This window comes from Leucoraja erinacea, chromosome 18 (genome assembly GCF_028641065.1).
Source record: "Leucoraja erinacea ecotype New England chromosome 18, Leri_hhj_1, whole genome shotgun sequence".
In the NCBI taxonomy this organism is placed as follows: Eukaryota; Metazoa; Chordata; class Chondrichthyes; order Rajiformes; family Rajidae; genus Leucoraja; species Leucoraja erinaceus.
The window spans coordinates 41,287,087-41,300,306 of record NC_073394.1 but is presented as its reverse complement, the minus strand read 5'-3'; the positions used below and the strand labels follow the sequence as shown (position 1 = coordinate 41,300,306).

At 47.2% G+C, this 13,220-nt stretch overlaps 1 protein-coding gene across 1 annotated transcript; it reads right to left on the bottom strand.

Moving 5' to 3' along the window:
• Window positions 1–5,590: 5,590 nt before the first annotated feature.
• On the bottom strand, window positions 5,591–12,674 carry LOC129705965 (1-aminocyclopropane-1-carboxylate oxidase-like). Its single transcript, XM_055649927.1, has 4 exons — window positions 12,406–12,674; window positions 8,301–8,487; window positions 7,548–7,672; window positions 5,591–7,144 (listed from the first exon to the last, which is right to left on the bottom strand). Exons 2-4 carry the CDS (start codon window positions 8,451–8,453, stop codon window positions 7,054–7,056), a joined length of 369 nt encoding a protein of 122 aa, XP_055505902.1. The 5' UTR covers window positions 8,454–8,487; window positions 12,406–12,674; the 3' UTR covers window positions 5,591–7,053.
• Window positions 12,675–13,220: the final 546 nt, after the last annotated feature.

Genomic DNA, 13,220 nt, shown 5'->3' with positions numbered 1-13,220 from the left:
CCAGCCGCTCGCAGCAGGAACACTGCGCTCACCTTCGACAGCTCTGTCAGCGGCTCAGCGAGCATGGTTTGGCCATCAACCTGGACAAGTGCCGTTTTGGGGTCAACGAAATTGACTTTCTCGGCCACTGCGTGACTGCGCAAGGCGCGGTTCCCCTGCCTGACAGGGTTGACGCCATCCGTCGGTTTCCCCGCCCACGCACAGTGCGTGGCCTGCAGGAATTTGTCGGCATGGTGGCATTCTACCATCGTTTCGTGCTATCCGCAGCCCACATCATGTGGCCCCTGTATCAACTTCTGGCGGGTGGGCAGCAAAGGGGCGTTGTGTGGACCCACGAGGCGGAGGCAGCTTTCGATGGCACGAAGGAGGCCCTTGCTCGGGCCGTGCTGCTGGTGCACCCGCGGGAAGATGCCCCAACTGCTCTCACTGTGGACGCCTCGGAGTCGGCAGTTGGTGCTGTACTGGAGCAGCTGACAGGCGGAGTTTGGCGGCCTCTGGCCTTCTTCAGTCGGCACCTCAACCGCGCGCAGACCAAGTACAGCGCGTTCGATCGTGAGCTCCTGGCTCTGTACCTGGCTGTGCGCCATTTTCGTTACTTCCTGGAGGGCCGCCCGTTCACCGCCTACACCGACCATAAGCCGCTCACTTTCGCCCTGCAGAAGGTTTCCGACCCCTGGTCCGCACGTCAGCAGCGGCAGTTGGCTTACATCTCCGAGTACACCACAGCCATCCGCTACGTCAAGGGGAAAGAGAACCGGGTGGCCGACGCATTGTCCCGCCCTGCTATAAATGCCGTGTTCGAGGTGGCGCCCGGATTGGACTATTCTGCTCTGGCTGCGGCGCAGCTCACGGACGACGAGGTGCCCACCTACCGGACTGCCATCTCCGGCCTCCGTCTTGAGGATGTCCCTCTCGGTCCTGGGGTTGTGACGATCCTGTGCGATGTGTCGTCCGGTCAGCCGCGCCCCATCGTCCCTGCCACCTGGCGCCGGAGAGTGTTCGAGGTGATCCACGGACTGGCTCACCCATCAATCCGGGCGACAACGGCACTGGTGGCAGCTCGCTTCATGTGGCACGGTCTGCGCAAGCAAGTTGCCCATTGGGCTCGCACCTGCATCCCGTGCCAGACGGCAAAAATCCAGCGCCATGTCCGCGCACCTCTCCAGGAGTTCGGTCTACCTCACCGGCGGTTCGACCATCTCCACGTGGACATTGTGGGGCCCCTTCCACCGTCCAGGGGCATCACCCACCTTTTGACCATGGTGGACCGCTTCACGCGGTGGCTGGAGGCCATTCCGTTGGCTGACACCTCATCGGCTACGTGTGCTCGTGCGTTGTCCGCGCACTGGATTGCTCGCTTCGGGGTGCCGGCGCACATCTCCTGCGACCGGGGGCCACAGTTCACCTCCGAGCTGTGGTCAGCCATGGCTCGCTTGCTGGGGGTGCAGCTGCACCACACCACGGCTTACCACCCACAGGCTAACGGTCTGGTGGAGAGGTTCCACCGGCAGCTGAAGGCGGCATTGAAGGCACGACTCACCGGCCCGGACTGGATGGACGAGTTGCCGTGGGTCATGCTGGGCATCCGGACCGCTCCCAAAGAGGACTTGGCCTCATCATCGGCGGAGCTGGTGTACGGGTCGACACTCACAGTGCCCGGGGAGTTCGTGCCGTCGGCGCCGGAGCAGCAGGAAACGCCCTCCTCCACCCTTCAACGCCTTCGCGAGCGAGTTGGCAGGCTCGCACCCGTCCCAACGTCCCGCCATGGGACATTTCGCCCACACGTGCCAATGGCCCTCACGGACTGCCCATACGTCTTCCTGCGCCGTGATGCCCACCGGACGCCACTCCAGAGGCCGTACGAGGGCCCGTTCCGGGTGCTGGAACACGGGCAGTCGACTTTTGTCCTGGACATGGGGGGCCGGCCGGAGGCCGTGTCGATTGACCGTTTAAAGCCGGCGCACCTGGACATTGACCAGCCGGTGCTGGTTGCTCAACCTCGGCCCCGAGGGTGTGCCCCCCCTCACGACTCCCTCCACCTGTCCCTCCACCTGTCCTCCCGCCGGTCCCTCCACCTGTCCCTCCACCTACTCCCCCGCAAGCCCCGGGATCTGCTGACTTCCGCACGCCTCTAATATGTCAATTTACCTTAAATGTAGAAGAGCTTATTAAAATCTTCTTACAAAGACCATTAAGTATTTTCTATCTATCCTCTTTTGGACCCAAGGCATAGCAGAGCTGCCAACTCTCACGAAGAGGTAAGGGAGGGAGGGATGGAAGGGAGGGAGAGAGGGAAGGGAGGGAGATCGCGAAGAGAGGGGGAGAGAGAGAGAGAGAGAGATCGAGAGAGATAGGGGAGCGAGAGATCGAGAGGAGGGGAGAGAGAGATCGAGAGAAGAGAGGGAGAAGGGGGAGAGGGTGAAGGGGGGAGGGAGAAGGGGAAAGGGGGGACAGGGAGAAGGGGGGAGGGAGAAGGGGGAGAGGGAGAAGGGGGGAAGAGGGAGAGGGAGAGTGGAACGATAGCACATTATAACGCGCAGCCGTCCCATTCCGACCAAAGATTATAGAGCAGAGCTCCACTAGTATCTTTGATTGCGGCCGCCGCCACCGAACCCCCCGACCCACCATTGCACCCAAAGATGATAGAGCAGAGTTATATAATATTTGATTGCACCCTTCTTCACGGCGGGCTTGTGATCTTTGCTTGTGATGTCTTGACAATTCGAGGAATATAATGGGTAACAGTGGCCCATTCTCGGACTTGAATCTGAGCTCGAAAAATCTCCTGGTCACTGGACCTGATGTCTCCGCGGACCATATTGTGGAGACCAATCCCTTACAAGAACAAAACCAAAAACGTACAGAAGTGTTAAAATTGTCTTTATTATTGTGGTAAGTAAAGATCTATTAAAAATAAGTCTAATAACTTTCTAATGTACCGACTAACTCAATTTACCAATGGCCGTTGAGGAGAGAACAGAAAATAACATTTTCACGACAGAATATCGACTGAAAATAATAAAAATATTTTCTCACCTTTCTTTTTTATTGGGGAACCTAAAGTATGACAGGTTGGGTCGTTTAGATTTACGATTAGAATAATTGATAGCAGAGCAGTGAGATGAAATGTAGATAAGGACGCCATGACAGTGTGGGGGAAGCCCAATAAATGCCTCGAAAAATGGCGTCGACGATCACACACGTCATACTACGCGTTTTTCGAGGAGTGGTCTATCTTGCTCCTCTAGGATCTTTGCTAAGAAGAGAGTGTAGAAAATCAGAACAGAAGTATAAATCTGATAAGCTTCAAATTTCATATTGATATATGGATGAGAAGGGCATATGGATGAGAAGGGAATAGAGGGTTACGGTATTAGTGCAGGCAGGTGGGACTAAGGGGTAAAAAAGTTGTTTGGCACGGACTTGTAGGGCCGAGATGGCCTGTTTCCGTGCTGTAATTGTTATATGGTTATATATGTTATATGGTTAAACAATCTTCTCAAATACCAGGAAGCAGTAAAGTCTGTGAGAACACAAAAACTTTTATGACCTTATTTCAACAAATGCCCATAACTCCAAGGTCACATTTAGTACCATTACCTCTGTCATATGTCCTGCCCCCAGTACTAGCTTAACTGGGTCCCCTGCTAAGTGCGAAGAATTTACTACAATTTTCACCAGTAAAGTTGAGAACATCAGAACGAATAATTCCCCTCCCATCCGTGACTTAGCATTCTCATTAGTCTGTTCTTCTGGGATGTAATGTAATGTTGGGATGTAATGTTAAAATTGTACAAGGCATTGGTGAGGCCAATTCTGGAGTATGGTGTACAATTTTGGTTGCCTAATTATAGGAAGGATGTCAACAAAATAGAGAGAGTACAGAGGAGATTTACTAGAATGTTGCCTGGGTTTCAGCAACTAAGTTACAGAGAAAGGTTGAACAAGTTAGGGCTTTATTCTTTGGAGCGCAGAAGGTTAAGGGGGGGACTTGATAGAGGTTTTTTAAATGATGAGAGGGATAGACAGAGTTGACGTAGAAAAGCTTTTCCCACTGAGAGTAGGGAAGATTCAAACAAGGGGACATGACATGAGAATTAAGGGACAGAAGTTTAGGGGTAACATGAGGGGGAACTTCTTTACTCAGAGAGTGGTAGCTGTGTGGAATGAGCTTCCAGTGAAGGTGGTGGAGGCAGGTTCGTTTTTATCATTTAAAAATAAATTGGATAGTTATATGGATGGGAAGGGAATGGAGGGTTATGGTCTGAGCGCAGGTATATGGGACTAGGGGAGATTATGTGTTCGGCACGGACTAGAAGGGTCGAGATGGCCTGTTTCCGTGCTGTAATTGTTATATGGTTATATGGTTATTCTAAATTAGACTGTTTCCAACCCGTTACTCTACCCTCCCTTGTAAAGCTGGTCTCCACGATGAAACCTGCAACCTGCCCCCTCGACGTTTTCCCCTCTGCCCTTCTGAAGGATGTCATTGCAATAGCCGATCACTGCATCCTCTCTCTCATCAACAGTTCTCTGGCCATTGGCGCTGTTCCAACCTGTTTCAAGCACGCGGTGGTCCAGCCCCTCCTGAAAAAACCTAACCTAGACCCCAACTAGGCCTAGCAACTACAGACCTATTTCCAAACTGCCTTTCCTTTTAAAATTCCTTGAAAAGGAAATTCTAAATCAACTAATGCCTTACCTAGAGTCTGCCTCATTGAAGGTACATAACGACCTGCTTCTCGCCATTAACCCTGGCGACTGTGCACTCCTGCTCCTTCTCGACCTCAGCGCTGCTTTTGATACAGTGGACAACACCATCCTAATTGACCGTCTCCGGTACGGGGTTGGTATTGATGACACTGCCCTGAGCTGGTTCGTTTCCTACCTCAAAGATAGGAGTTTCTCTACAAACATAGGCAACTCTTTCTCTTCCCCAGCTAGCTTCTGCTGCGGGGTTCCACAAGGCTCCATCCTAGGCCCCATTCTCTTCTCTCTGTATATGCTCCCCTTAGGCCAAGTCATTCAAAGGCGCGGCATTTCCTTCCACTGCTAACCAGACAGCTCTATCGCCCCCTGAAACCCAACAACCAATCAAATCTACTCAGCCTTATGCACTGCCGCGAGGATATAAAGTGTTGGATGGTGCAGAACTTCCTCCAACTAAACGAGAACAAGTCTGAGGTCATCTTACTCGCCCCCTCAGACTCCATCAAAACGATAGCAGGCAGCCTTGGAAGCCTAACCTCCTGACTCAAACCTCACGTCAAAAACCTTGCCGTGATATTTGACTCTGCATAGAAGTTTGACAAATAAGTCAATGCTGTGGTAAAAGCTAGCTTCTTCCAGCTTCGCACAATAGCTAAAATCAAACCATTCCTCCAATTCGACGACCTTGAAAAGATCATCCACCCATTTATCTCCTCCCGCCCTGATTACTGCAGCTCCCTATACACTGGCATCTGCCAATATAATAACATATATAACATATATAACAATTACAGCAAGGAAACGGCCATCTCGGCCCTACAAGTCCGTGCCGAACAACTTTTTTTTTCTTCTTTTTTTTCCCCTTAGTCCCACCTGCCTGCACTCATACCATAACCCTCCATTCCCTTCTCATCCATATGTCTATCCAATTTATTTTTAAATGATACCAACGAACCTGCCTCCACCACTTCCACTGGAAGCACATTCCACACCGCTACCACTCTCTGAGTAAAGAAGTTCCCCCTCATGTTACCCCTAAACTTCTGTCCCTTAATTCTGAAGTCATGTCCTCTTTTTTTGAATCTTCCCTATTCTCAAAGGGAAACGCTTGTCCACATCCACCCTGTCTATCCCTCTCCTCATTTTAAAGACCTCTATCAGGTCCCCCCTTAACCTTCTGCACTCCTGAGAATAAAGACCTAACTTATTCAACCTTTCTCTGTAACTTAGTTGTTGAAACCCAGGCAACATTCTGGTAAATCTCCTCTGTACTCTCTCTATTTTGTTGACATCCTTCCTATAATTGGGCGACCAAAAATTGTACACCATACTCCAGATTTGGTCTCACCAATCACCCCTGTCCTGCCTGCAATTGGTCAAAAACGCCGCAGCGAGACTTCTGACGGGTACCTGTAAAAGGGGCCACATCATCCCGATTCTGGCCTCTCTCCACTGGCTCCCAGTACGGTACAGAATCAATTTCAAGCTCCTATATGTATACAAAGCCCTTAATGGGCTTGACCCCACCTACATCAAAAATCTGCTAACCATCATTCTACCTCCAGGTCCCTCAGGTCGGCCGACTTGGGGCTACTGACTATCCCGGTATAAGCTCGGGCGACCGCGCTTTTGCGGTTGCAGCACTTAGACTGTGGAACAGCATCCCTCTTCCCATCAGAACTTCCCCCTCCATCAACTCCTTTAAGTCTAGACTTAAAACCTATTTTTACTCACAAGCATTTCTTGAGGTCCTCTGAGGGAGCGCTGTATGTATGTATTTAGGTATGTATTGTTGATCTATGTACCACTGTTTGTAGCATGTTAGTACCTGCACTAATGTAAAGCACTTTGGTCAACGAGAGTTGTTTTTAAATGTGCTTTAGAAATAAAATTGACTTGACTATGTTACCCCAAATTCTCACCTACTCGTTACACGCTATGGGAAATTTACAGAGGGCCAATTAACCAACAAACCCACATGTTTTTAGGATGTGGGAAGAAACTGAGCACCCGAATAATAGCAGAGAGAACGTGCAAACTCCACACAGACTCCGCACTGTCAGGGATGATGGTGGAGGCAGATTCGACAGTGGCATTTAAATGAATTTTGGATAGCTACATGGATATGCAGGGAACGGAGAGATATGGATCACGTGCAGGCAGAGGAGATTTATTTAACAGCATCATTTTCAGCATGGACAGTGTGGGCTGAAGGGTCTGTTCCTCTGCGGTGCTGTTCTATGCTCTATGTTCTGTGTTTGTGAGTAACATTTCCCCAGTGGCACAACAGCCAGAATGCCTCGTTCCTGGCATGTGGACAATGACATGGATTGCAAACCAATCTCAATGTGAATTCTGAGATCTTACGTCAGTGGAAGACAACGATGTCACATTAAAGGCTTCTTTCAGGTCATTCAGTTCCGTTGGGTTTAAGCTGTGAAGAGAAGAATATTTACATTTGTTTATATAAAGATCCGTGCTTAAATGTTACTCAGTCATTTGTCCTGACACTTCCACAGATGTGTTGAATAAATTTACAGAAGCCAATTAAGCCACAAATCCATAAGACTTTGGGATGTGGGAGGAAACCGAGCACCAGAAGAAACCCACGCGGTCACAGGGAGAACGTACAATCTGTGTACATACAGCACCCGCAGTCAGGATTGATCCCGGGTCTCTGGTGCTGTAAGGCAGCAGCTCTACCCACAGCACCAGAGTGCCGTGATGTCAGACCTTACAGTTTATGCATTCAATAAATAATCTTCCTGGTATGTGCTTCATAATATTTCCTTTCAGCAATGTGGATGCAAGAAAGGGAAATCTGTTGGGAACCTTACCTCTCAGTCTGAAAATCTATCCAGCCATGGCATGGAATATCTGAGTCCTTGGAACGAGCATATTGCTGTTTAATGGCCTTGGGAAGTAGAAAGAACTTCCTGCAGATGTCCATTGCTTCAAACACCTGTGGAGCAATGGTCCAAGATTAAATGTACTGTACAATTGGCATAGGTACACTAAGGTTCATGTCCATTGTTAACGATTCTCAAAGGGTGAGATAGGTGATAATTAATAAATCTCCTCTTTCCAAATGCAACTGACTTCTACATTTCTACGCTTGCTCCACCTATGCCTGCTGGATCTCCTGGTCGCAAACTATTTTAACTCCCCTTCCCATTCCCACATTGACCTTTCTGTCCTGGGCCTCCCCCATTGCCAGAGTGAAGCCTCGCACAAACTGGAGGAACAGCACCTCATCTTCTGTTTGGGTACTTTACACCCCTGTGGTATGAACATTGAATTCTTCTATTTTAGGTAACTACATAAACCTCCCATTTCCCTTCTTCCCCACTTCTTTCTCTCCCCCCCCCCCCCTCCCCTCCCCCTTCCCTTGTGTCCCATCTGGACCTGCACCTATTTCTCTCCTCACATTTTTCTTCCTTCCTCCAGCTTCACAAAGAGATGTGAAAGTGGATTGATCGTATCAGATGATGCTAGATTGTCTTTTGAGACCAGAGTCTCCACACCTTGCCACCATCCTCCTTAGACAGTAGTACAGCACAATATAACGGGATATTAAAGTGCGTGCATACTTGCTCATCTTTGATGCCGGTGTTTTTGAGGTACACAAATCCAAGTTGACTGAATGCCCGTCCGATCTCTGTGGATAATCGTTTCATTTCATGGGCTGAAGGTACAGCTTGACCCAAGGCAAATGAGCCAAAGTCAACCACAGTGACACTCATCTTCTTCCAACGATTCTGGCCTCGTAAGGACTTCCTGTAACACAGGGCTGCGTGAATTATTCAACCTGATTCTAACTGGCACCAACATGGTTAAAGACCATGCCACATGCAAATTAGAGGAACAGCACCTCATATTTATCTTGGGCAACTTACAATCCAATGGTATGAAAATTGATTTCTATAATTTGAAGTAACCTTTGCATTCCCTCCCTCTCTGTACCTCTCCCACACTAGTCACCTTGCTGTTCGCATCCCTTTCTTTATCACCTCCTCCACTGCCAACAATGGACCATTGTGGGCTCCACCTTTCCTGAGTCATCGGTTCCGGCTGTTTGTTCAGTGCCTTTACACATCTCCAGTTTCCCTCTCCCCTGACTCTCATCTGAAGAAGTGTCTCGCCCTGAAATGTCACCATTCCTTCTCTCCAGAGAATATGCTCGACCCACTGAATTACTCCAGTATTTTGTGTCTATCTACGGTCTTTATTTATTCACAGGTCAACGTGCTCCAGGTTTAAGGGTAAATGAAGATAATATTTTACACAGAGGATAGTGGGTGCCTAGAACACACTGCTAGTGGTGTTGGTGGAGGCAGATACGATAATGGTGTTAACAATCTGTTAGTTAGACTATGGAAGTGCAGGGAATGGAGGGATATGGATCATGTGCAGCAGAGAGTAATTTAACCAGGCATCATATCCAGCACAGACATTGAGGGCCGAAGGGCCTGTCCTGTGCTCTTCTGTTCCGTCTTAGTCCATGTTTTGCATACAATGTGAATAATTTACCATAGTGAATTAACTTTTCAGCACATCTTTGGTATAATGAGGCCCCTTGGCCCACAATGTCCGTGCCAAACACGATGTTAAATGAAACTAATCTCCACTGCCTGCATGTGATCTATATCCCCCCATTCCCTGCATATCCATGCGCCTATCTTGTAGCCTCCTAAATGCCACTATCATATATCTGCCTCCACCACCACCCCTGGCAGCACGTTCTAGAATCCTTCACCCTCTGTGCAAAAAATAACTTGTCCCATAAATGTCTTTTCAACTTTGCACCTCTCACCTTAAAGCTGTGCCCTCTAGTCTTTGACATTCGCACCTTGGGGAAACAGGCTCTGACTGTCTATTTAAAAAAATGTACTGACTTCTATCAAAGAGTGGAAAAGCTGACTATTTCTCCATTGATGATGTCTCATCTATTTTCTGGTTTCATTTCTCTGGAGGCACATTTTACATTGAGAGGAAATTATTGGGAATGTATGAGGTATTTTCTAAACACCTTTCAATAAAACTGATTGTAGCTGGAGACTAAAGAAAAACTACAATTCTATGAATTGAATCATTTCTCCCACGCTCTTTCCTTCTCTTCAATTCCTCACTTCCATTAGGTGAGAAAATCATTCAGGAATGTTTACATTGCTTCTGGCATCTTAAGAGGCATTGGACAGATGGTTTACAGATCTTTCATTGGAAGGTGTAGGAAGGAACTGCAGATGCTGGACTAAACCAAAGGTAGACACAAAGTGCTGGAGTAACTCAACGGGACTGGCAGAACCTCTGGAGACAAGTAATGGGACGGATCCATTTTTATCATAATTCTCAAATAATTAGAAAAAAATGTACTCTTCAAATTAAAGACCAGTATAGAGGAGCACAGGACGGGAATGGAGCCTGCAGCTCATGTGTGTAGCGAACATGATGGAGTTAAACTGATTTTATCTGCCTGTACATTATCCACATCCCTCTATTGCCTGCACTTCCATGTGCCTGTCTAAAAGCCTCTTAAACACCACTATCATATCTGCCTCCACCACAACCCCAGCAATGCATCCCAGGCTCCGACCACTCTGTAAAAAATCTTGCCCTGCACATCTCCATTAAACTTTCCCACTCTCACCTTATTGCTATCCCCTGGGAGGCCTCATAATTTTATATACTCTACGACCCACCCAGTAGCTGTAATCTGTAAAAAAGCCTCCACAATTCTAGGGTGCCCACAATTCCAAATAAAATAAGCCTTTGAAGGAAACATGAAATGGTTTTGAAAATTTGAACAATGCTTTACAATTCTGAAAAATCCTTTGGTGCTCAGATTCCAAATGTATCATTTTCAATATTTATCCTATTTTTTTTGCAGTAATGTGGATCTTGGACAAAATACCAAATCAGATTTCAGACGGGTGCTAATCATTTACTTGCTCTGTAAACAAAAAAAAGCTTCAGGAAATAACCTTTGAAGCAAAAGGTAAATGCACACTTCTCTGTGCAAGCTGATCAATAACTAGCATTTACTGCAAGTTAGACGGGTCCCGACCCCAAACATCGGCCATTCTTCTTCTCTGGAGGTGTTGCCTGACTCACAGAGTTACTTCAGCACTGTGTCTATCACTATGGGGAGAAGGCAAGAATGGGGTACCGATTGTGAATGATCAGCCATGATCACAGTGAATGGCGGTACTGGCTCAAAGGGCAGAATGGCCTACTCCTGCATCTATTGTCTATTTCTATTTGTGTCTATCACATTTCCATTGACTCCATTTATACCTCACGCTGCCTCGGCAAGGCCAGCAGCATAATCAAGGACGAGTCGAACCCTGGCCACTCCCTCTTCTCTCTCCCATCAGGCAAAAGGTATAGAAGTGTGAAAACGCACAGATTCAGGGACAGTTTCTTCCCAGCTGTTATCTGGCAACTGAACCATCCTACTACAACCAGAGAGCAGTGCTGAACTACTATCTACCTCATTGGTGATCTTGCCCTGAACGTTATTCCCTTATCATGTATCTATACACTGTAAATGGCTTGATTATGCAACAAAAGCTTTTCACTGCACCTCGGTACACGTGACCATAAACTAAACTGTAAAGACCTCAAACATGTTGCCTATTGACAGTACAAACTGTAAATGGGAGAACATGGAAAGAACAGAAATGCAGCAGCAATTATCATGTGTGCTTTTAATTTTAATCAGCATATAGATTGGATTAATTCCTGTTTCTGATCTGTATGATTTGATGAGTTTTTACCTCTCTGGATTCATACCTTTGTTAATTTCCCTGTCACATTCAAACACAGTTCCGCCAAGCCTTTTATTGTTGTAGAGGATAGAAACAAAATGCTGGAGTAACTCAGCGGGACAAGCAGCCTCTCTGGATGGAAGGAATGGGTGATGTTTCGTGTATCGAGACCCTTCCTTAGACTCAATAGTCCATTGTTAATTGTGGTCAAGGTGAGAACGAGTTAGACACCTTGTATGAGTTATACGAGTTTTCACCGTGCCCACAGCTAACAATGTTTAGTTTAGTTTAGAGTTAAGGGCCTGTCCCACTTACGTGTCCTTTGGCACGCAAATTACGTGAGACGAGATGGTCCTGTGAAGCCGTCTGGAGCGCGTGACATCATTTGAAGATGGACACAAAGCTGGAGTAACTCAGTGGGACCGGCAGCATCTCTGGAGAGAAGCAATGGGTGATGTTTCGTGTCGAGATTTCTTCAGTCTGAAAAGAAGGGTCTTGACCCGAAATGTCACCCATTGCTTCTCTCCAGAGATGCTGCCGGTCCTGCTGAGTTACTCCTGCATTTTGTGTCTATCTTCAATTTTCTTGGCCCCACTCTGGGAGTAGAAGTGGGGCGGATTCTAGCGATCCGCACACATTAACACCACCATCCTACACACACTAGGGACAATTTATACTTATACCAAGTATAAAAAACCCAAGCCAATTAACCTCCAAACCTGTACGTCGTTGGAATGGACGGCTTTCTTGATCATCATTACTTTTTTTGCAAACTTGGTTTAAACCAGCATCTGGAGTTCCTCCCTACACAGTCCTTCCTTGCTCCCTGCTTTGCTCACAGCCTTTCTCCCTGCCTTTCTCGTCCCTATTCTGTCCACTAATCGTTCTCCCATCACCCTCCGTGCCAACATTCCACCTCATCACTAACCTGAAGTTCACTTGCTATAATTAATCAACGTGCTTGCTGCTCCAAGCTGCTGCTCCGGCTCCGACTTGCAATCCAATGGCTCACATCTGCCCACGGACTGGATTTGTAAAGTCTCTGCTCCAGGACTGGCTGCAATTCACTTGTTGCTCTGTTGACAAACCAGAAAGTTCACGTTCTTTTGGTTTGTATGTTCCAACGCCTCCTATAATTTAGTGAAACTGAATCTTCACCAATGTTTTATTCTTTACTGCAGTTTCTGCTGTACAAAACAGGTAGGATTACACTATTATTATCCAACAAAGTCAAGGCAGACAAGAACATACACTGAGGCTTTAGATCTTTAAAGTTCACTTCCGGAATTACAAAGCAAGTTTAGTTCACATGTTTAACTCTTTTGATTTTGAAAACCTACAGGTATTCTCATCATTTTTTTAACATTTCTGGTTTTATCTCATATTTGAATGTTTGCTTCCTTGTTAATCTTTATTGAGACGTTCTCTGTTGTTTGACCCCACCTTCAAATGCATCTACAGGAGTCGCTGTCTCAAAAAGTCAGCCAGCATCATCAGAGACCCACACCACCCTGGCCACACACTCGCCTCACCCCCTGCCTTCAGGAAGAAGGTACAGGAGCCTGAAAACTGTTACATACACGTTCAGGGACAGCTTCTTCCCAGCAACTGTGATGATATGTGTTTACCTGTCCGAGAGTTCTAAACTTGTCAAGTGAATTCATATTTAATCAACCTCCTTTGTAGGAATGTTACAATATTTTGAGATTAAAAAAATCAAGCCTATAATTTATCCCATCAGAT

What these genes read in the sequence shown, in the direction of transcription:
- LOC129705965 (XM_055649927.1), bottom strand. Translation starts at nt 8,453, where the DNA reads ATGAGTGTCACTGTGGTTGACTTTGGCTCATTTGCCTTGGGTCAAGCT. An exon ending in CCGGCATCAAAGATGAGCAA is followed by an intron (nt 7,673 to 8,300) that starts GTATGCACGCAC and finishes ATTGCTCCACAG; the next exon opens with GTGTTTGAAGCAATGGACAT. An exon ending in ATAGATTTTCAGACTGAGAG is followed by an intron (nt 7,145 to 7,547) that starts GTAAGGTTCCCA and finishes TTCTCTTCACAG; the next exon opens with CTTAAACCCAACGGAACTGA.